Consider the following 23,260-nt stretch of genomic DNA (forward strand, 5'->3'; position numbering starts at 1 on the left):
CAAGGTTTATTGCGTTCCGGGGTGACCCCAGCGAAGCGGGGTGAACGCTGCTAGTTCATAATATAAATGTATTGAGGATTTATTGCAGAGTAAATTTAATAAGTAACGTGGTTACCGGACAAAATATTTAGTATTAAAGTTGTGGTAATATTAAATTTTAGGTCCCCACCAAACTTTAATAATAATAGAATATAAAAGGCATATTTGAGACTTTCTTTTATTGAGAATTGTTTAATTTTGAACTGTCGGTAACAAAATTTTGGTGAAGTCCTGATTTTTGAACATGTGTGATGGAAAATGCTTATAATAATAATAATAATAATAATAATAATAATAATAATAATAATAATAATAATAATAATAATAATAATAATAATAATAATATAACATGATTGCGTGCATTAGTATATTATATTCCTTTAAACGTGCAATCTACGGAACTGAATATTCCATGATTCCAGAATTAATTCCATTAATTTTGTCTAATTACTGCGTTTGTAGAATAGGCTAATAAATATTTGTACAGGATTTCGCATTTTAAAAAATCTTCTATTTTAATATTCGTTGACTTTAATATAGTATGGAATAGTCAAGATTAGATCAAGAAATTTGGTTTTTGTTTTCAAACTGAATATAAATAAATATAATTGGATTCTTTATAGCGTGAGAGAGCACCATAATTTGAAGAGTAGACGGCCTTTGTTAAAGCTCTTCAAAACTAAAGGAAATAATTCTCTTTTAATTAGATAATTTTCATGTATTTGTTTCGTCTTTCTTCTAAATGAATAGTAGTTTATATTACTGCATTACTAAATATATAGCAGTTGTAATTAGAATACAGATATTGGGCTGGTGAGAATGAAATGTCCAGATTTGATCAGCAATAGACGCAAAAACGTCAAAAACTCTGTACACATCCAGCAAACAGGCTGGGGTACGCAAACAGTCAGGAGACAGTGCGTTGTTGAACAGGGTAATATGAAAGGGCACCATGGAGAACATATAATGAGAGCGATTTTTTTAACGGAGTTAGGCAGATATTCTTAACAACAAACCGAAAAAACACAACAACAATGCATTGAGATATAAATGGCAAATGAACTCATCATTCGCTGTTGGTGATTTGTTAAATTTCGTTCCAATTACAAAATAAACCCGGTAAGCACCGACCATAATCATGTTCGAATGAGCTCTTTAGGAACACCTTTCAAGCAAACTCTCGGAAATAAGAGAGCAAGCGGGGCGAATGGTTGGAGGGACTCCTACAAGGGCAATATAAGTTGGGAGCACTTAATTTAATGTTTGATCCAGATGACACAAACTCTAGTTGCGGACCTGCTCGGAAAAGGATTCGTACAATTGCAGGTGAGTTAGGCATACATCATAACACTACCGTTCAACAGCTCTATGCAATTGTTAAGGTGAAAAAATGGACTCATGGTTACCACTGACACCAGCCAACAATAATCGCTATATGAAGGCGAGCAGTTCTCTTACGCATAGACAATGAAAATATGTTTTTCTAGAAGTTTAGTTTTCAGACCATTACCTTTTTAGTTTAACGTTCCAGGATTACGTGCCAAGACGAAGGGAAACAGTGATGAGATGGCTGATAATGACATGTATTTGGCACAGTATATTTTACAAAACATCACAGCACAAGTTATTCCGAAGACTATGAACTGCAATCTTCGGAGTTACTCACACTTCCCGCTGTGCATTCCGTATCCACTGTTGTTAAGGCATGCTTTTTGCCTACTTGAACCCACCTTGAAATCAGAGCATAGGATATCTGAAAATTCTGTTGATCATGTCTGGGAATTATATCCTGTAGAGGATCTCTTGCTACATACCCATTGAACATAGATAAAATATGCATTTTTGGATTGTATATGTACGATTTCCTTTATTCTGATATGAACTGCCACTCCAAGGTTTCTCGAATTCGAAATAGGATGTGTTGAAATTTTAGCTTTTCCATAACTTTGGACGGCCCCAGCTTTGAAACTACACACTTTTCCCCACAGGTCTATATGAGCTTTTTGTCTTATTTTGATGTGAGGAATCACCTCTTACTGTTTAGCCCTGTATATAAGGTGTTTGAACGCCTTCTGTGGTGATTCCTGACACACACACACACACACACACACACACAAAAAGTACAGATCAACATGAATACAGAAATGCCTCCTCTCGACTCTGACCAACGGAAAATTAGTTGGGAAAATGAGAAAACAGCCATAACTTAACGGAATTTTGAATAAAACGGGTAATCATTATTTTTAGTCGTAGATGTCATTAATGCGAACATTTTAAGATCACCGATGAAAGCATATAATAACGTAAAACATTCTCCTTCATCTTCTTTTCCTAATAATAATAATAATAATAATAATAATAATAATAATGCTAGTGTTTAAGTAAGATAGCCTAATTACAAGAAGGGAAGATTAGATAATCGATGATGTAATATAGTTGCGACTCGCGAGAATTTGAACCGAGGAACGAGGGGATAATAAATCGTACAAATTGGATAGCTAATAGACAAAAGCAAAAGAAATAGAGAACCATTCTAGAGCAGATACAAAGACCTACTGTGGATTGTATGGAGCAGGCATAGTGGCGAATGTCCAATATGGTGCATTTCGCTCGACGAAGTCAAATAGGTGTAAAATTAATGATTTTACGCGGAATCTAATAGTTCTGAAGTAGTAGGATATACAATTATTTCATTTTGAATGCTGCAGGAATACCTACCATTGATAGGTATTGAATGTATTGGGTAGGGTATTCACTTATAAATTCGATATGTATGCATACCTATTCCTTCTTAAAATAAGCGAAGGGAATATTTATTAATTAAAACCTCCTTTGTTTTTATGTTTTAGAAAGTATACTTGACAGAAACTGCAGAAAGTGGTGGCCATTTTGTCGTTGATTACGACCGTGTTAATTGCCGCCGGAAGGGAGGATAAATCCAAATTAGTTTCAGCACCGCCTTTAATAAAGTGAAGTGGCCTCGTGTTCTTGTTTAGACAAGCAAAAATCTTTTAACTTAACCCCTCCTTCTCTTTTGCTGTTTATTCGTTAACCCTTTTCGTCACTCCAGTCCGGAATTTGTTCCCATGGTCTTCCGCGCTCCCTAATTCTCCATCTCTCTCTCTCTTTGGTTTCGTCCATCAGAAGACGACGACGAAAAAGGCTTTCCATCCAATTAATTCAATCAGTGCAGCATAAAATATGACAAGAGAGTCTTTTCTATTCATTGACCGTTCGTTCACGCACCACGCTCTCGCTTTGGCCTTTTAATACCAAAAGCAGTAGCTTGCCTTTTTCATGTTCTCTTTACCCCTCCCTTAAACCCTCAAGACAAGCGACACACGACGAGGTGGAGGAGGAAGGGTCTAACTATTGAATGGCCGACCAACCGAGTGACTGACACTGGCTAGCAGCCAGCTGCAATATATGATGAAATTAATTTACGTAATAATAAGAGTCAAACGTATTACAGGAGCACTGTGTATCGTAGTGCTTACGAGAAGAGAAACTGAGAAGTTATAACTACACGCATCAATAGACTGTAAACAGCCATATACGGTATTTCCTGTTATTTATTCATTTCGTTTATCTACTGTGTAGTCAGATATATTTTTTTAAATAGTAAAAATATACGAGTAACTACACGCCCCCCCCCCCAACACAATAGAAATTCTGTGCACCGGACGGACCCCAGGCTATGCATTCGATATAGTTTGTTACACAGAATCCAAATTTCGAAACCCTATAATGATTGACCGTGTCAATTTTGTTTTATGGACGAGAAATGTGTACCCTCCCTATCCAAAATCATTCAAATTTTTCGCCCATAAAAAAAGTGACACGGTTAATCGTCCTAGGATTTCGAAAGTTGAACAGCCCCCCCCCCCACACACACACAATAAAAGTTCTGTGCACCGGACGGACCCCAGGCTATGCATTCGATGTAGTTAGTTACATAAAATCCAAATTTCGAAACCCTAGGATGATTGACCACGTCAATTTTGTTTTATGGGCGATAAATGTGTGCCCTCCCTATCCAAAATCATTCAAATTTTTCGCCCACAAAAAATGGTTAATCGAAACTAGGATTTCGAAAGTTGGATTCTGTGTAACAAAATACATCGAATCCAAACCCTGGGGTCCGCTGGAGAGATTTTTATTTATTTATTTATTTTTATGACTGTGCTACATGTATCCTCCCTATCCAAAATTGCTCCAGTTTTTCGCCCATAGCAAAAATTGGTACGATCAGTCTAGAGGTTTCGAAAGTTGGATTCTATGTAACAAAATACATCGAATCCAAACCCTGGGGTCTCCACTGCAGAGAACTTTTATTTTCTTGTGTGTGGCTGTGTTATTGTTTCTACCACAGCACGAATGGGACATCAAAGCGGGTTTTGTTTGTACCCCACCATTGAGTTTTTCATATACTATTTTAATGGAAAGGATTTCACCGTTTCAAGATCTTGGAAATGGAAAAATCTGTATATGAAGAAGGATTAACAATAGTGACATTACATGACTCTCATATATTTAGATGATGTGATTGGGCAGCAATATATTTTATACCAATGGTTCCCAACTTCGGCCCCTCCTGGAGGAAGTGATGGCAACGTGGAACCTTATCAAATCCCATCTCGAAAGACAGAAATTGTTATTTTGCTCTGGAATTTCACATACACTATACTAATTGGAAATTTTTCAAAATTAATAAAATATAAAAATTGGAACTACTGACTACATGCCACTTATTTTATTGAATATTTGAGTGACTTTTTTTCGTAAATTCCGATCTTCTAAATTTCTAATAAGTATTTTCATTAATTAAAAGAGACTATTGAAATCGTTGATGAAAAGAAGCACATTTTGTTTATCAAAATTTAGTATTTTCATCACGCTTTTGTGCTACATAATGTTTCTACTCAATATTATAAAACTAGACAAACTTAATTCTCCAGTTAATTTAGTTTCTTCCTTTTATGATTCTTTTTTAAGCTTTAGAGGGCAAGTATAACGTTGCTTGTTTTATTGAGATTCACAAGTTCCTGCCATAAATCACTTTGGCACTAACTTGCGCGTTCCGATAACAACATTTGTTAATTAGCACTTGATTTCACGTTTATTGAAGCATCAATAGGCTACTTCCAGCCGATAGAGAATTTTATTGACGTCAAAGAAATAGAAAATACCATAGCTCTATATGCTGTCAATTTTGACGAAAATTATTTTTATCCCTATTTGAAAAATTAATGTAAAATATCCCACAAAAGGGGATTTTTTCCATGGGTTGGCATCACTGCCTGGATGACCCTTGAAGAATGATCAAAGGGGAGCAAGTAACTGACAAAAATAAATTGAAATTCATAATTACGAGTACGGTTTCATTAACAGTTTGATGCAAGTTTTCATAGAATTATTATTATTATTATTATTATTATTATTATTATTATTATTATTATTATTATTATTATTATTATTATTATTATTATTAGCACCGTAACTTACATTTTTTCTGGGAGCATTAATATGTGTATTTGGGCCCACTAGAAAAGTTGTTTTTCCAATTCTTGGCCCCCTTTCCATCTTTCTCTTACTCTCTATGGTTCCCCCGGAGCCTGTGGGGCCGTTAATTACGCCTCTGGGCCCGTTCCATGCATGACAAATTAATTAAGGGGACAATATTGACAAACCTCAAAGCCATACGAGTAAATATTATTTCTAGAGTCATTAATAGTAGACATTTTTTTACTGAAATGGGTCCACAACTCATTTTTGTTTTATTGACCTTTTGTGTGCTGTTTTGTTTATGTAATGTAGTGAACCTGTTTGATGCTTCATTTCTAATTTCATGTTCGTATCGTATATGGAGTAAGAAAATTTTGTCTTAAAATAGGCCCCCTTGAACGGCGGGGAGCTTCCATTGGGGGGGGGGGTCAGTTGCCCCCTGCCCCTACAAGTTACGGCCCTGATTATTATTATTATTATTATTATTATTATTATTATTATTATTATTATTATTATTATTATTATTATTATTATTATTATTATTATTATTATTATTGAGAGTTTAATGTTGCATCTGGAATTGCTGAAGAGATTAGTGAGAAAGCATGTATGACCAACCAGCGAAAAGGAGGAGGGCGCGAAATATGGAAAGCATAGTAAGGGGGCGCTAGGTGAACAAGGTTAGAAAACACTACTTTATACAAATCCTTATTAATTTAACAGAAACAGCTTGGAAAAAGTGTAAGATTATACTAATTTGGTGTTGGACCACCTTTTGAAATCAGAATAGCTCTGATACAACGTGGAACGGAGTCCTAAAGGTCGTGATTGGGAATTAGTGGAATATCGCACCATTCTCCATGTAGTGTTTCATTCAGTTCTATGAGAGAGAATTGAGAAAATCTGCTCCGGACTTGTCTCCAAAACAGTCAGCACAAGTTCAATTATGTTCAGGCCCGAGGATTGGGTGGGTATGTGGAGGTAGTAAACTTCATCTCAAAGTTCCTGAAACTATGCTGCAGCAACTCTAGCTGCATGGATGGGCGCAGTATCATCCTGCAATATGGCATTATTGGCCAGAAACAACATCTGGACCCTAGCATGCACATGTTCCTCTAACATGGCGACATAGTCACGGGCATTGACGAAACGGGTAAGCGTAAAGCTAGGCTGCCATACTGCAAGAATCTTATATATAGCTGTAATTAAAAAAAAAAAAAAAAATCTTGCAACCCTACAAAATTTCTCCATGTAAACATAATCTTGAAAGGGACATGCAACAATTTTTTCATCTTGCAAGGAGTCGAACTACAACTTTCTGGACCGTCTTGCTTGTTACCTGCTCTCGCCCTCCCACTGACAAAGAAAAAACAAGTTTCGCCGCTTCCGAAACGATGGATTCTTTTGGACACTGAGAAGAGCAACGCCAAAATACACGTTTTTAATGAGAAGGTTCATTATTTGTCCACTAGAGTGCAGTGCTGCGTGAGTGGAGATAGTGTTCTTGCTTTCAGAAAGTTGTAATATGTAAAAATAGAAAGATGGGGTTGGAAGATTTTTTAATGACAGCTACAAGGTTCTTGCAGCATTACTATCTAGCCTTAGACAGGATCCACTGAAAACTAGCTTATTGCGTATCTGAGCATCACAGAGTCGCCACCATGTTCCGAAGGTGAATAGAGACACACTGCTGATGAAGTGATCATAAGGATCTCTCATTGTACACCACACTCACACATGGCCCGCAGTTTGAAGTAAAGTGAACGATGATTCATTCGATCATACCATATATTTTCAGTTATAAGTGGTTCATCTTGCGTGTTCGCGACACCATTGGTATTGTGTTAAAGTACGTGATTGTTCCCTATCAGCAGTTTCGTCCGTGCCACCCGACCCCTATGATCATACCATTAAACTTGCGTTGTATTGGACTGTTCTCACGGTTGACCAGACCTTTCACTGAAGGATTGTGATTTCTATTTGCTGATGTCCTTTGTCGTGAGTTTTGTATACCATCATCACTTTGGGCATTATCTCGTGAAACACACCTAAACATACAACGTAGCGCCAGCAACTTGCCCTCGTTGGAAAGCAGAGAGGTAACCTATTTTACGCTATCTTCGTCTACTCAGTTCATTGCACGCTGCCGTTCTACTGACCCTCACGTATTACAGAGTTGGTCCTAAATATCATTATCGGTTCCAACTCAGGTATTTGATGTGTTTCCAGATCCTGGTGTTTCTAAGCATTATTTATCCAAAGATGATAAGAAAAGAAAGATTTTTTATCCCTCCCGAATGGTCTAATGAGCTAGTGCGCATGGTTTTGGGTTTGATTGCCAATAGGAGAGCATGTGAACGCATAACGGTGGTTCATATTCGGATTCTACTTCATTATAGACTCGGTCTGTAAAGGGACGCTAAACTTCAACAAATCAAACGGGGAATTTTAAAAATAGGCAAATGTCATTTTATAGCGGCATAAGTGTTTAATCATGCAAACCTGACCGTGAATCCAATCGTGAATATTGAAGAGAACATATAAACGATTATTTGAAGCACTGGAATAGAATTGCGTTAGCACGAGTATACGGGTTAAATCCATGATTGTTATACATGCATTTCTAGTTTCCCAGATGAAGAACTTGTGTAGCACACCGCGCTATAAGATCATGAAGTAGGCGAGGAGTTGATGAAAATCAAAATGCATTATTATTTTTGTATGTAAAGTCTTCCATATAGAGGGGGACAGGGTCTACGACTGAGAGAAGAGACCTGAAGATATTATTATTATTATTATTATTATTATTATTATTATTATTATTATTATTATTATTATTATTATTATTATTATTATTATTATTATTCATTATAAGATTGTACTATTAGTACGTGTTATTCCACACGATAACTCTTGAACGAAAGAAATTTTTTGATTTCTGTTCTTTGCAACAGATTAGAGCGCCTAGACCTATTTCAGGCGAGTTTCGTGAGTTACTCCGTTAACATCTTCGGGTAACGGTGCTATCCGTCTTATTTTCTATTGAAACAAGGATGTATAATTGTAGAATGCTAGAAATTCCACTTCGCGCCGTTAGATAGCAACAAACATCCTCCAGTGCCTGACATCTACCGGGCAAAATTGAAAGTGCAGGTGTGACATTTTTACTGCCTTCAGCAGTTATTCTATAGCTGAGACATTCCTCCCATCGAATATTTCTTTTTACGTTTATGCATGGCCTTTTGTTAAAATACAATTAAATTAATTGTTGAGTTGATTTTCTTTTAGCAGCGAGGTTACATGAGAACGTGGACCTACAGGACCTACAGCTTAACGTGGAATCTGAACCACATGAACTCCGGTTGGGAACCTAAATCCGGACCTTTGATGGCGCGTACGTGTCCACATAACCACAGCGAAACGTAATAGAACGCAGTAGCGTAGCCAGGATGTGTGTTTGGGGGGGGGGGGGGCAAGTGCTGTTATAGGTACATATAGAAAAATTGCAAACAAAAAAATATATAAACATAAAAATATATAAAAAAATTACAAACATCAAAGTACCAAAGTACATTGTCGGACATCTTTGGGGGGGGGGGGCTACGCCGCTGATAGAACGAATATATGTTTGATAACAAGTCATTGTGTATTTTAACCCTTGATAGCCAACATTGTTTGGAGAGGAGGGTAGTAGAAAAAGGACATTATTTTTTGTCTTCCTAGCCATGCTATGCGTAAGTATCGGAAATCTAGTGCATCCATTCGTCCTCCCTTTTGATAGGTAGGCCTATCAGAGAGAGAGAGAGAGAGAGAGAGAGAGAGACTCTTTTTTGTTTAAAATAAATGAATTCAAGAACAAGTCTTTTCTTCACATTTATCCCTCTATACAAACCGGAAGTGGTAGAAATCTTAAAATTTCCGTTTCAACACTCATAGTCATAGTAGATTGTAAGACTTTTTTTTTTCTTTTTAAATATGGATATTCATTATTGTTACTTACAAAAATAGATTCTGCGTCTACTCTTTATCTCTATTAAACCCGTAAACTGAAGAAATTAGAGTAGAGGGGGGCAAGAGTACGTGGGGGGTAAGGATACGATTCCCTAAAATCAGGTGAATATATTCGCGTATGGCAATAATGCGTCACGTGGAGTTTGATGTTAATGGCGTCTAGAACCTAAACAAGTTTGATTGTGCTGCGGCAAACTACAAGCCATCTAGGTAATTATTTATGTTTTTCTAATAGTTTGATATAATATTGGGACATAAGTAGTTAATGAATAACTTACACAATTTTATAACGATTTCAAAGTACTATAAAACGTTAGTTTCTAACATATCCATTGTTTGACAGGATGGAGTAAATTGACTTTCTTCCAACAGTTGGCTGTACAACATCACGGGAAAGTCAATTGTGTAGTGAGGGGGCAAGGGTACGCAGATACCTACGGGGCAAGGGTACGCGTGCGTACTCATGCCCCTTCTGTTCTATGAAAAAGAATCCAATTTGATTTAGAACTAACAATCAAAAAAGAATGTAGATTCCGTTGTAATAGAGAGTGACGGCAAACTTTACGAATACTGGTTCTCATATGTAGCCTCTAACGTTAAGAATTCTGAAGAATCCTGTTATTTTCTTATGTACGAGGGAAAAATTTTTATTCTAAATACCATTCCTTACATAACAGTATCTAAGGTGGTGTTTGAGTTCTCGAAACAGATAAACGTGTGAGATAGTGACATCTGCAGTTATTGAATAACGTTACGTTTCTTATTTTATTCAGGTTTCAGAAATACTACCCTTTGTCCTCTTTTATCTTAAATGTCAGTAGTCTTCAGTAATAAATTTCAATGGGCCTTATGCAGAGTCGTTCTGACGCGTAATTAGTGCCATACTAAAAGGTTCGACTACCGTATGTTTCCTGTAGTGGTCAGTCCTTTAGTAATCATACGTTAAAACGACTCTGCTAAGGCGGTATCAGTCCAATGGTTGGTATGGGATTCTATAAAGATATATGAAGCTAACCTAACCTAACCTAACATTTGACAATATGTAGCTTCATCAAGGATAGGTCGAGAAGTTTTCAAGTTACCCTTGTAGGTGACAAGCATTCTGTAACTGATGGAATAAGCTGGGAATATATTTTTATAAAGGGTCTAAATATTATCTGATTTTTTTTGTATCCTATGCATTCCCATTATTGATATAAGGAGAATTAAGGATTTTTCTTTTCTTTTTTTGAATGAGAATCTGCAACGTCTTTAGGTACAATAAAGCCAGTAGGCCTATTTACCGAAGAAATGGAGAACGAATTACTGTAATATATCACATTACTGGATCAATTCTTTTATGAATTAACTTTAAAAGATCTAAGAAGAATGGCATACAATTTTGCTGAACGTAACTAGGTACCCCATATCCTTTAGTCGTGTGAATCGAATGGCAGGAAGAGATTGGACAGAGTCTTTCCGTCGTAGATATTTAACAATTGCTTTCAACACTCCCTTAAAAGACTGGTCTGGGGAGAGCTCGTGGTTTTAGCAAGCCACAAGTTGAATGTTTTTTTAATTGTCTAAAAGATCTTGTAAGACAAAACGGCTTTTCTCCACGGGATATATACAACATGTACGAAACTGGAATAAATACGGTTCCTCATAAAGTTCCAAAAGTCGACTAAAAATCAGTTGTGAATAAAACTGTATCTAGTGATTTTGGAGTTAACATAACAGCTGTTTCATGGTGAGTGCATCTGGTTCCTTTATTCCCCAGATATTTCCCACAAAACAAATGAAACAAGAATTATTCGATGGCTCGCCGCCAGGTTCTGTGGGAATATCTAATTCTGGTTCATCCACTCACAACTTTTCGTAGAATGGTTATATTATTTACATCAACCTGTGCGATCAAATTCGGTTACGAAAAAGGTATTTTTACTTGTTGACAATCAGACCTCTCACATTTCAATCGAAGCGATTGATTTCTGCAGGCAAAATAGGATAGTGATGTTGAGTTTACCACCAAATCCCAGTCATAATTTGAAACTATTAGATCGCTCCTTTTTTGACCCGATGAAATCCTGGTATTCAACTGTGTGTGATAAATGGATGAGGAATCATCCATCCCACATAATTCCAAGTTGCGAGTTTGTTTACTGAGGCTTACTACAAAAGAGACTCATAAAATTCTTTGTGTGGAGTGTTGTACTGTATGGGGCGGAAACGTGGACAGTACGTAAAGGTGATGAAAATCGACTGGAAGCCTTCGAAATGCGGCTGTGGAGAAGAATGGAAAGATTTAGTTGGGTCGAGCGGAAAACGAATGATAGAGTGTTAGGAATGGTGGGTGAGAAAAGAACACTTTTAGATATTATTAGGAAGAGGAAGAGAAACTGGTTGGGACCTTGCCTAAGAAGATATTGTATCATGAGGGACGTCCTAGAGGATATGGTGGCGGGAAAGAGAGGGAGGGGGCGAAGGAGACTACAATTAATGGATGATATAAAAACAGAAAGATCATACGCGAAGACGAAGAAGTTAGCGGAGGACCGTGGAGCATGGAAGCTTCTCAGCTGCGGCAAGTGACCTGCCAATAAAGGCAGAATACCTATGATGATGATGACTACAACGCTGCAACCATTGGTATCCAGCCTTCAAGAATCAGGAGTTGTCCTACTGAACCCAGATGTATTTCACTGAAGAAGATTTTCTTCCTTCTATTGTGGATGTGATAGACTTAAATGTAGAAGCCAGGTCTGAAGACGAAAGCATTCCTGAAGCAAAAAATCAAGCATCAGACCTGAATAGAGCCCAAAATCGTTCAGCGGATGATTCACTGGAAGTAAAAAGGAACCCATGCGGTGCATCCAGATCAAACACTCCTTTGCCAGTTGCTCGTCCTCCTCCATCTGTTGCCAAACCTTTAAACAGTAACGCTAGATCCTCACTAGAAGCAAGCAAGAGCTCATGCTGACTGTCCACTTCAAACACTCTTCTGCCGGTTGCTCGTTGTCATTCATCTGTTACCAAACCTTCAACCAGTAACGCTAGATCCTCACTAGAAACAAGCAAGAGCTCATGCGGACTGTTCACTTCAAATACTCTTCCGCCGGTTGCTCGTTCTCATTCATATGTTACCTAACCTTCAACCAGTAACACTGGATTCTCACTAGAAGCAAGCAGGAGCTCATGCGGATTATCCACATCAAACACTTCTCTGCTGACTGCTCGTTCATCGGTTACCAAACCTTCAACCAATAAACTAGATCTTAACTGGAGGTAAGCAGGGGCCCATGTGGACCATTTACACCATGCACTCCTTTGGTGGTTGTCAGTCCTCCTCCAACTGCTACCAAGCACTCAAGCAGTAGATCTCGATATTCTCGAAGTCAATCAGAGATTCTGACATCCTCTCCTTTCAAGCAGAACTTACTTTCGAAACGGCGCCCTCCAAAGAGCAAAGGCAAACATCATCTTGCACCAGGAAAGCTACAACCGAAGTTGTAGCTACAACTCCTCAGGTCAGTGAGGAAGTAGTGTACGAGTGTCCATTATGCAATATCATTTACAGTGATCCACCAATAGAAGACTGGATCAAGTGCGCAAGATGCCATGAATGGTGGCATGAACAATGCACATCATATAAAGGAGTAGCACCTTCATCTGTGATAATTGTTAATGCTCTTTTGGGTGCGTACTCTTGCCCCTTTGATTTCGTACTCTTGCCCCACATATAGGGGCAAGAGTACGAATTTGAATGTTTTCATTTTATGAGTTCTACTTCCTCTAAGAATAGAGGTATATAAAAGTTGAGTTCACATTTCGTAAAGGAGAGTTCAAGTTTTGTGTTCCATGTAAAAGTTTTCCGTTGTAACTATTTTTTACCAAAATATATAAGTTTAATTAAAATTTGCGTACTCTTGCCCCCCTTTCCTATACCCCCACTTTCGATGCAAATATTGATCGTTAATAAATAGTTAATAAATAGCAAGAAATGGTGTTTAAATGCGGATTCAAGATCCCAAGAATGGATTTGATTTGAGTTCTAATGGCTATTTCCACTAAATTTTGAATTTATGGATCTACTGCTTCCGGTTTCGATAGAATTAAGGGGACAGACTAGTAAATATTTTTCAAAAGCTAACAATTTTTCTTTTGCCAGTTTTACGTAAGTGAAAAGTGATAATGAAATGTAACCACACTAATAGACAGGGTTGCCACACTCGAAATTCGAGATGATGCCAAACACGGGTCTGAATTATGCTAGATTTTTGTAAATTATGCCAGATTTTCAAATTATCTTTCCTAACTAATTTTAAAAACACGCCCCTACTTATCTTCATTATTTTAATGAAGTGTATTAACTGTATTCATGTACAAATTTAATATGACGCTGTTAGGAATAATGATAAATGGCACGTTATAGGGGGGGAGGATCGAATTTATATTTTATGAATGGATAACATTTTATGAAATACAACATGACGCTTCCGACACAACCCTGAAGCATTTCTTTTAGTGTATTACTAGTTGTCCCCTGACGCACAAATCCCTCCCCTCTCAAGTTGTAAATTGAAAGGAACAGAAACGTCCCAGATAAACACACATTCAGGTGTCAGTTGGCAGTAATAAATATATGGGTAAGTAAATATGTTTTGCAGTCACGTTTGCTATTTTTGAACATTTGCGTTTGCTCTGAATTGAAAAAAAAAAAAAAAAAAAAAAAAACCGCAGAAATACTGACTGGTTTCATTGCTCCAACCATCGCTTCAACTAAAAAGAATAATTCCTGACGGTCTTTAAACTACCTAAATATTCGTTCTTTTTCTTTTTAACAAAGGGTAAAATGAAATTATGCTAGATTTGGCCAGGATGGTAAAGTCAAGATGCTAGATGCTAAATGCTTGTGGATTATGCTAGATCTAGCACCAAGATGCTAGATATGGCTTCACTGCTAATAGATAATGTCATTCTACACCCGAAAATACGAATCGGAAGAATTTTCAGTGTTGCCATCGATAGAAATTACAGTGTGATCAGAATTTGAATTACCCAAAAATCTAGGTTATGGCAGCGACTAGAAAAATAAAAATGAACTTATCATGCTGTTTGTGTTTCTTGTTAACTACTTTTTAGATAATATTTGTATTTGTTTTGTAATAAAGAGTACAAAATAAATAAGTTTTAATAAACAGTAGAATTAAAATACAAATATTATTGGCTAGTGAAATCCTTCCTTTCCTTTTTCGGCTAGTGAAATCTAAATTTGTGTACAAATATGCATATTGTTAGCCTATTTGCATGAACAATGGTCCTCATTCCTCAAGGGTTTTGGATGCAACTCCCAGAATTATTTTCATACCCCTCAAATTTACCATTTTGCCCCCAAAATGTACTTTTTCCGAAAATACCATTGTACGAAATGTGCCATTCTCCAGGTTAATTATAGGCTTACTGTGTTCAGTGAAAAAATGTACCCCCAATAATCTCATAGGGACAACTTGCGCCTAAAACTCGCCTATGACATTCCTGTTTAAGAATGAATCCCAGCAATCTGGTCACTTCCTTGTGATAGTGCAGTTTTCCAAATGTTGCATTACAAATTTTAAAGAAGACCATGTACAGAAAGCATATCCCGGCATGTCATCATCATCATAATCTTAATATTCTGTCATTATTTGCAGGTCACTTGCCGCAGCTAAGAGGCTTCCATGCTCCACGGTCTTCCGCTAACCTCTTTGTCTTCACATACAATTTTTCTGTTTTGATATTGTCAATCAATTATAGTCTCCTCCTCCTCCCCTTCCCCTCCCCCTCTTCCCTGCCACCATATCCTCTAGCAAGTTCCTCGTGATGCAATTTCTTCTTAGCCAATGCCACAATAAGTTTCTCTTCCTCTTGTAAACTGATTCCCCATGATTTGTGATTCACACTTATTTTCATGCAATACCCCCCCCCCTAGGTGCCTTACCTTTGATCTATTTATTCCTTGAACCTTATTGTTTGTTAAATTTAGGCAATTTTCCCTTTTATTATAATTATTAATCATTGAGATGATTTAAATTATTTATTTTAAACTAGATGAAATGCCAGTTTTTTGCACGGGGAGTATACTATAGTTTCGTGAAAAGTATTTTGAACCGTTTCCCCTCCCGTATCATACTAATTTCAATAAATATGTACTGGTAAAAACCCGTAAGATCTTATTTCTAACCAATTCTAACAGTCCAAATACCTGCTTTAGACCATGCCCTTTAATGAAGTAACACACTAACTTCCATAATGTATAGAATTTCTCGTTAACTCAATGATACAGGAAGTACGTCATATTTGACCCAATAATAATAATAATAATAATAATAATAATAATAATAATAATAATAATAACAAAAGATTACGTTTGTGTATTATAGGTGCCGAATGGAAGTTGCTGACTGAAGACGAGAAACGACCGTTCATAGACGAAGCCAAAAGGCTACGAGCCATGCATATGAAAGAACACCCAGATTACAAATACCGACCGAGAAGAAAACCCAAGACTCTTAGGAAAGAAGGTTATCCGTACTCTATTCCTTATCCTTCAGTGCCAATGGACGCCCTTAGAGCTGGTAAGTAGATCTGTCTATATTTTACATACCCGGAACGATGCATTTGTTTCTGAATATTATTACACGTAGTACATTATATAGATCATGTTACAGAGGAAGAAAGTAATATTTTATTCTCTGTATCATGTGTTTTCTCGTACCTTCCAACTAGTTCTGTTACAATTTGAATCACTCGTTATTGGAATAAAATTTGTTATTCATGTAATTGTTCCAATAATTATTCGGTTAACAAGTAGTTATTCTAACAGTTATTTGGATAATGAATAATTATTCGAACAGTTATTCGGATAATGAATAATTATTCGAACAGTTATTCGGATAATGAATAATTATTCGAACAGTTATTCGGATAATGAATAATTATTCGAACAGTTATTCGGATAATGAATAATTATTCGAACAGTTATTCGGATAATGAATAATTATTCGAACAGTTATTCGAATAATGAATAATTATTCGAACAGTTATTCGGATAATGAATAATTATTCAAACAGTTATTCGGATAATGAAATTTATTCGAACAATTATTTGGATAATGATACTGAATATTGAAGACGAGTATTCGAATAACAACGAAATTATTCTAATAAGGAATATTTAAATGATATTTCAAATAACAAATATGCGAACAATTGTAACAGCGCTACCTTCAATCCTGTATCTTTGTTTCACTTTATCTGATCTTTGTTTTTTTTTTTTTTCTAATACACTTGTCAAGAGCAAAAATTCTAACAATAACGTTACTGAAGACCCACTTTATAATATGTACCTATCTATTCTTAAAAAGAAATTGCCATATTTTGACAATCTTGTAAATAGGGAGACTAAGAAAATGAGTTATTCTTTTTTATAGAATGAAGGAAAGGGGGAAAAAGCTGATTATCTTCAATCAGATATAATTCCATAGAAGAGTTGGGACACAATTTGTGAAGATTAAGCGTTTATCCTTCCAATGCGGATATATCCGCACAAAACTGTAAAGCAAAGGATGACTGATATATCCGCTCATGAATGTGTAACATCGAAAATTCACATTATCACGGGTCGTCCAACTGAATTGAACGCTGAAACTGGCATAAATATAACAGAAAAAACTCTTCTCCGTAGTATCTTTTAACATTTATTTTTTATTTCGTTAAAAGAAATAAAACAAAAAAGAGTGAAATTACAGCATTTCAAATAAACTATTAAAAACCATTAACCCATGAGAAAGTTTAGTATTCTTGTTTTACCGGGAGATTAAATTTTGATAGCCAGAGAGTCCACTTTCATTTTAGTGGTGTGTTGTACTTATATCCATCACTTTTGGGCTATGCCTTTACACTGAGGCTCGAGCTATAGGCATAGCTTTCTGTGTAGCAATATCTTATTCGACACACATCAATTAAACAATAATGTCATATACATACAATTCTTAGTTTCCTTATTTTGGTTTGAATGAATAAATAACGGAGAAACAAAAAATACTGAATTATGCACATATAATACGAGAAAACGGATGATGCACTTCCAGCTATTTTGCATACAACTTGCTAAACTACTGAAGTTACGTTTTTATAATTTCCAAATCAAAAAATACATATTTTTTCATGTTCTATATTCACACGGTATATTACATTGTAAATCCTTAAATTGGCGTTGTCTTCTTGGAGTATCTGCAGTATTTGAATAAATTTTTAATGTAATATAGCAGCAGAGACTACGAAGATCATCATAATGACATGGAGATTTTTTTTCCCTATGTACTTACGTGCATATAATAATGATAACGTCTGCTGGTAGAAATTGTAATAGCACATACATTGTGTGTAAAATGTATACATATAAATGCAAGGTATCTTCTTTATCAGGAAGAGTTTTAAACGAAATAATAATAAAAAAGAATTCAATCTACCATGACAGACAGAAGACAATGGCGTTTGGTAATCTTTTTCAGGGTCTTAGTATTGTGTATGGGTGTCAAGGTGTTTGTTGTACAGTACATGAGTGTTGGTTGATCTTGACTCTCAGTACAAGGACAGGTACCCATCCGTTAACGGTAATTATCTCGCTAACACTGAACAATCAACATTTTGCCACTGTATGAGCACTTTCCGTTGTACAACCAGTAGAAAAATAAAAAAAACTATCCACTGAATTTAATTCACTTCTAAGTTTTGATTTCATCACTTTGAAAATATTGTTTGTTGTTTACATTTTGCAAATATAATTGCCACTAACAGTATGATAGCTTTGTTTAATTACTCTATTGTTATTTGACACATTCAGAAAATGTGATTTAAGTTTAAAAATGTTATCGGTGTTACAATTACGTGTTTAGTAGTTCTTTATTCTTTAATATCAGGATCTTCATTATTGTTCCTTGTTCTTATGTACAAAAAAACCTGCGGTTTCGACTTATTATTATTATTATTATTATTATTATTATTATTATTATTATTATTATTATTATTATTATATTGACTCGTATATTTCGTTGTATTGGTTTTAATTAGACCTAACTATAGGTTATACATTATACTGTACAATTGTCCTATGGAACTCTATATCCAAAGTACCCTTTCAAAAAAATAGGTCGGAAACTAAACATTATGTTTTGAAACTGGATACCCTTTTCTTGGTACTGTTCTTGGTAAGTTATTATTATTAAGAAACTGCGAAAATATGCTTCAATATTGAGATAATTTTAGTATAAGTGACATAGTAGAAAAATTCTCATACTGTATGTCTAACTGGTACGAAATTGTAAGAAAGCAAGTGAACATTTTCTTATGTCAGTTTTTTTATGTATGCTACTGTACGTAGTATTGAAACGTTATGTATTATCAGAGACAATAATAGAACTAGATTGTTTTATAAGAAAAGAAAGACTACAGATGAAGTGTAAAATCTAATATTTATGCTGCACCAATTATTTCTCTGCTTAATAAGCATAGGTTTACAAAGAAAGTGTACAAATATGTGCAGAGTTATGAATTATTTGGCGGGGGGGAGGGGGTCCGGACCCGGTGGATCCCCTCGTGGTTGTTTCCCTGCCTATAGCATATTTATAGTAAGTACGTCCTTCATCACTTCGATGTTGTATAAGAAGGCGAAACAAAAAAGAATACTGGTAGTTGGTTGGCATAATCAAGTGGTCTTAAATGGTTAATTAGGTTAAACATCGCAAGACTTGTCTGTCGCGGGTTCGAATCCCGCCCTTTCATTCTTCCTTATCATTCACTTGTTATCGTGTCCTTTAGCATACGCAAAGGGTATAACTGTGAAACGTATAACATAAATACATAAAATGTATAATCATTTACTCATTTGTTCATAAGTGAAAAGGAATAACATATTTTTCATTTTCAATAATATTTTCCATTTTCACAAAATTCAGAAAAATTTGAAAATTATTAAAAATTGATGTTTCTTGGTCATTTTCTTCTAAACTACGTGACCCATAGTTATGTATATGGTGTTTCGAAGCCCGCGGTAAAGGAACTAGCAACATAACTTAAACATAAACACATTACTCTTATAACTTTCCTTACAAGAATTTTAATCTGTGTTCTCTATGGCATGGTCCCCCAATGCGCCACCCAAGTCAAGACATCTGGAGACGAAAAGGGAAACGTTCCATACACAGCTTCGCAGACGCTTACTTGTATCATATGGAACTTTTGTATGATAGCTTCCGGTAGTTCGGCCAAATTACGTATGTGATGTTGATACAAAAGTCCTCTGAAATAACCAATAAGAAAGAGTCAGGTGGTAGGAAGTCGGGAGATCAAGCTGGCCACTCCACAGACCCAAGTCGACCGATCCAAGAATTCGGGACTGTTTTTTTTTTTTTTTTTTTTTTTTTTTTTTTTTTTTTTAGCCATTCTCGCACTAGTATGGTTCTAAGATTCTATAAGTCTAGTGACCGTTATCTCCACTCTCAGGCTACACAGAGTTGCCATATTGAAACTTTTTGTCCAGAATTACAAATATTTCAGTCAGTCAAACATCATACATAATTATGGGTCACTGTGTACTTACATGTAATAACTTTAGAAACGAGTGAAATGTTTGCAAAATTATTTCAAATAGCTAAGCTTTACTCCAAAGCAGGGATATTTTAATAATAGTCAACTAATTTTTCTAATAAACTCTGCTAAAGACAGTAAAGAGGATCATTCAAATCTTTGTAAATGTATGGCATATAAAGTTATCGTTAAAGTCACCGTTACCCGTTAAGATATTAACAGATTGACTCCTGTAACGAATTCGGCCAAAATAAGCTATCTATCTATCTACTGAAAAAAGCTTTCCTTCAAGAGTAATCGAGTGGAGTAACGGACGGACAGATGTGCTAAGTTCTAATTACGTGGTCCTAATAATAAACGAATGTTCATAATGTTCACTTATAAGTGTGTAGAAAATTATTCAAGTCGTGGATATTTCGATAACTTGTACAATTTGAAGAGACTTAAGTTTTAACCACAGCATCAAAAATGTGTATTTTGAATGATGGTTCCAAATTCAGTTTTAAATTACAAGAAAGAATGTTGCAAATAGCTAGGAAAAAAGATGATATACATTTTTTTTATGAACTAATATATGTAGCTCCGTATAATACGAATAAAAACTTAAGCTTTTTATAATTTTATGCATCAGCGTAATTAGATGCGTTTGTATAAGGTGTTACCAATGTAAAATAACTCGTTTGATGTATTCTTTTGAGACTCCAAAAGTGAATTCTAAAGAAAAGAACAACTCCGTTCTCATGGAGATGGTCTTTTGTAGGACTGCCAAAGGAACTTGATACATAAATAACGTTTTTCTTGAGTATGGTGGAAACGTCGTTGGGCGAAAATAGATCATGCTTAGTGTCTGTTCCAGGATAATATATTGTTATTCTCTGATGACGTTCTCTTTTGTATGTTATTCGAAAGTATGCTGTAATAACAAACGGGCGGTTCTTATTATGAAGAATAGTCTTGAGATTTTTTTTTCTTAAATTGAAAAACAGAATGAGAATGCAAGTAATTATACAGTGGATTGTTATCCGGAAATTCTTGGAATATTTTCTTATGTTTTATATCTTATCTCCCTCGTTTCATATTTTTTTTTCCTGATAGCATTTATTTTGCGTGTATTAATTAGCCCCTTAGCTGCTCTTCCATCTTAAAATTTAACATTATTAATTTTCTAATAACGGAACATTACGTAAGTAGTCAATGTTTGTTACTTGCTCTTTGTTGTCTTGGCGGTTTTCCTAAGTGTATGAATTTACATTTAGCGTATTAAGACGTAATTCTTAACAAAGGAGAACGATTCCTCAAATTTGGAAAAGTAGCATTTGATGCAAATTTGAATATTTTCCATTGCACAAGCTTTGCTATAGTAGACTTAAATCCGATGTAAACTACTCACTGAGCAAAACAACACGTTTATTATTAAAAAAAAAAAATTAACGTGTAACAGTTTCACGAACTATCTACTTGGCTTTGTCAGACACTATATCAGATATATAAGGTCTGATGAAGCCAAAGTGGATAGTTGGCAAAACTGTTTGTTACACGTTAATATTTTTTTTTACAAATAAATGTATTGTTTTGCTCAGCTAGTAATTTAAATTAAATTAGAATATTTCAAAATTTAGACGCTCAGCAATAGACTGGTATGAACCAATATTCTCTCTAACAATTATTGGTTCCCTTTGAAGTTAAATTTATGATGCCTCTTAAACAATTATTGACGCCCTTTAAAATGTAAATTCCTATCATCTTTCGAAGAATTTCTAACCTCTTACATTTTTTTAAAAAAATTTTCCATGTGATTTAAACATGTATATAACACCATCTGAAGATGAAATTAAAAAAAAAAAAAAAAAAAAAAAACATTCATTATCCAGCAACGTATTTCTTCGTAAAGTTGAATAGAAAATAGTTAAGTTTTAATTAGTGACGAGTGTTGCTTTCTTTTCGATATATGCATATCATACCTTGAGAAACTATATAGGGTTATTGATACGCAGTTGAGACTAAATTAACATTTAAAAAAAAAATAGTTTCGTAAATTTGTAGAAATTAGCGAACTTGGAATACACAGAATAATGAGGTTAACATTCTCTTAGACGATGTATAATTAATGTTATAACTGAGAAACATGTTTATAATCAAGTTACGATTGTTTTATTTCCAGTCATCGTGGTGGGAATAAGATATAATCAACAATATTGTATTAAAATGAATGTTAAACTGCAGAACACTCAAACTGAGTGGATTAATACAAATACAGTATTTTGTAGTGCATAAAATAGTACACATAAATATAAAAGCAGATAAAGTGTACCGGTATTTTTTTTTTTTTCACGATAAGGGGACATATTGGCGCATTTTCATATTCTCTTTCTTATATATCTCTCCCACTGAACCCAAAGAATATATTGAAAACGTGAATGATTCTCGATATAAATTGTATACAATTTACTCACAAAATATTATCATAACACACTTTATATGGAAATATTCCTAAAATAATTTTTTCCAAGAGAGATGTACAACTCTGTGTATACATTAAGGTGGATCACTAGGTGTTCCCAGTGCTATGCTAAACACTGCTTAAATAGTGTCGCGTTGCCAGATAGTGTCGAGTGTTTACTTATGCCAGATAATACAGGAAGTAATCATGGAATTCTGCTTGGATACTTACTAGAGAAATTAGTTTTCTTCTCTTACCGCAATTCCGCTTCTCGAACTGCGACGCTAGAATCCAGGAATTTTCTTATTGTAACTACTACAGTAAACGTACAAATTTGTCAACAACGCATTAAGGCGTTGTGCGCAAGTTTCGTCTCAAAATCTATTTCCTTAAATGTAAATTAATATTTAAATAAAATATGAAACATAACACGAAAAATAGTCAAACAATATTTATATTTCGTAATAAGATCGTTACTTTAAAATAGTTTACACATACAAATAAACATTTCGTAAAACTGAGCATTTCTTGTAAGATCTTAATGCAAGTGCCATCTTGTGTACTCATTGTAAAACGAATCAAATATTTTCTTTTATTTGTTACATTTTTCGATATCAGGAGAGACAGTCAAATGAATCAGTGTCCTGTGCTGTAGCTGAA

General features: G+C 35.1%; 1 protein-coding gene across 1 annotated transcript in view; it reads left to right on the forward strand.

Annotated features, from left to right (window-relative positions):
• Positions 1-23,260, forward strand: part of LOC145693243 (uncharacterized) — a 172,121-nt gene that overhangs the window by 89,300 nt on the left and 59,561 nt on the right. The window contains exon 3 of the mRNA XM_081769050.1: positions 15,954-16,148. Coding sequence (XP_081625176.1) covers positions 15,954-16,148 — 195 coding nt within the window. The remainder of the gene's footprint in view (positions 1-15,953; positions 16,149-23,260) is intronic.

The sequence above is a fragment of the Thermobia domestica genome, chromosome 8, assembly GCF_964235325.1.
Source record: "Thermobia domestica chromosome 8, izTheDome1.hap1.1, whole genome shotgun sequence".
Lineage (NCBI taxonomy): Eukaryota > Metazoa > Arthropoda > Insecta > Zygentoma > Lepismatidae > Thermobia > Thermobia domestica.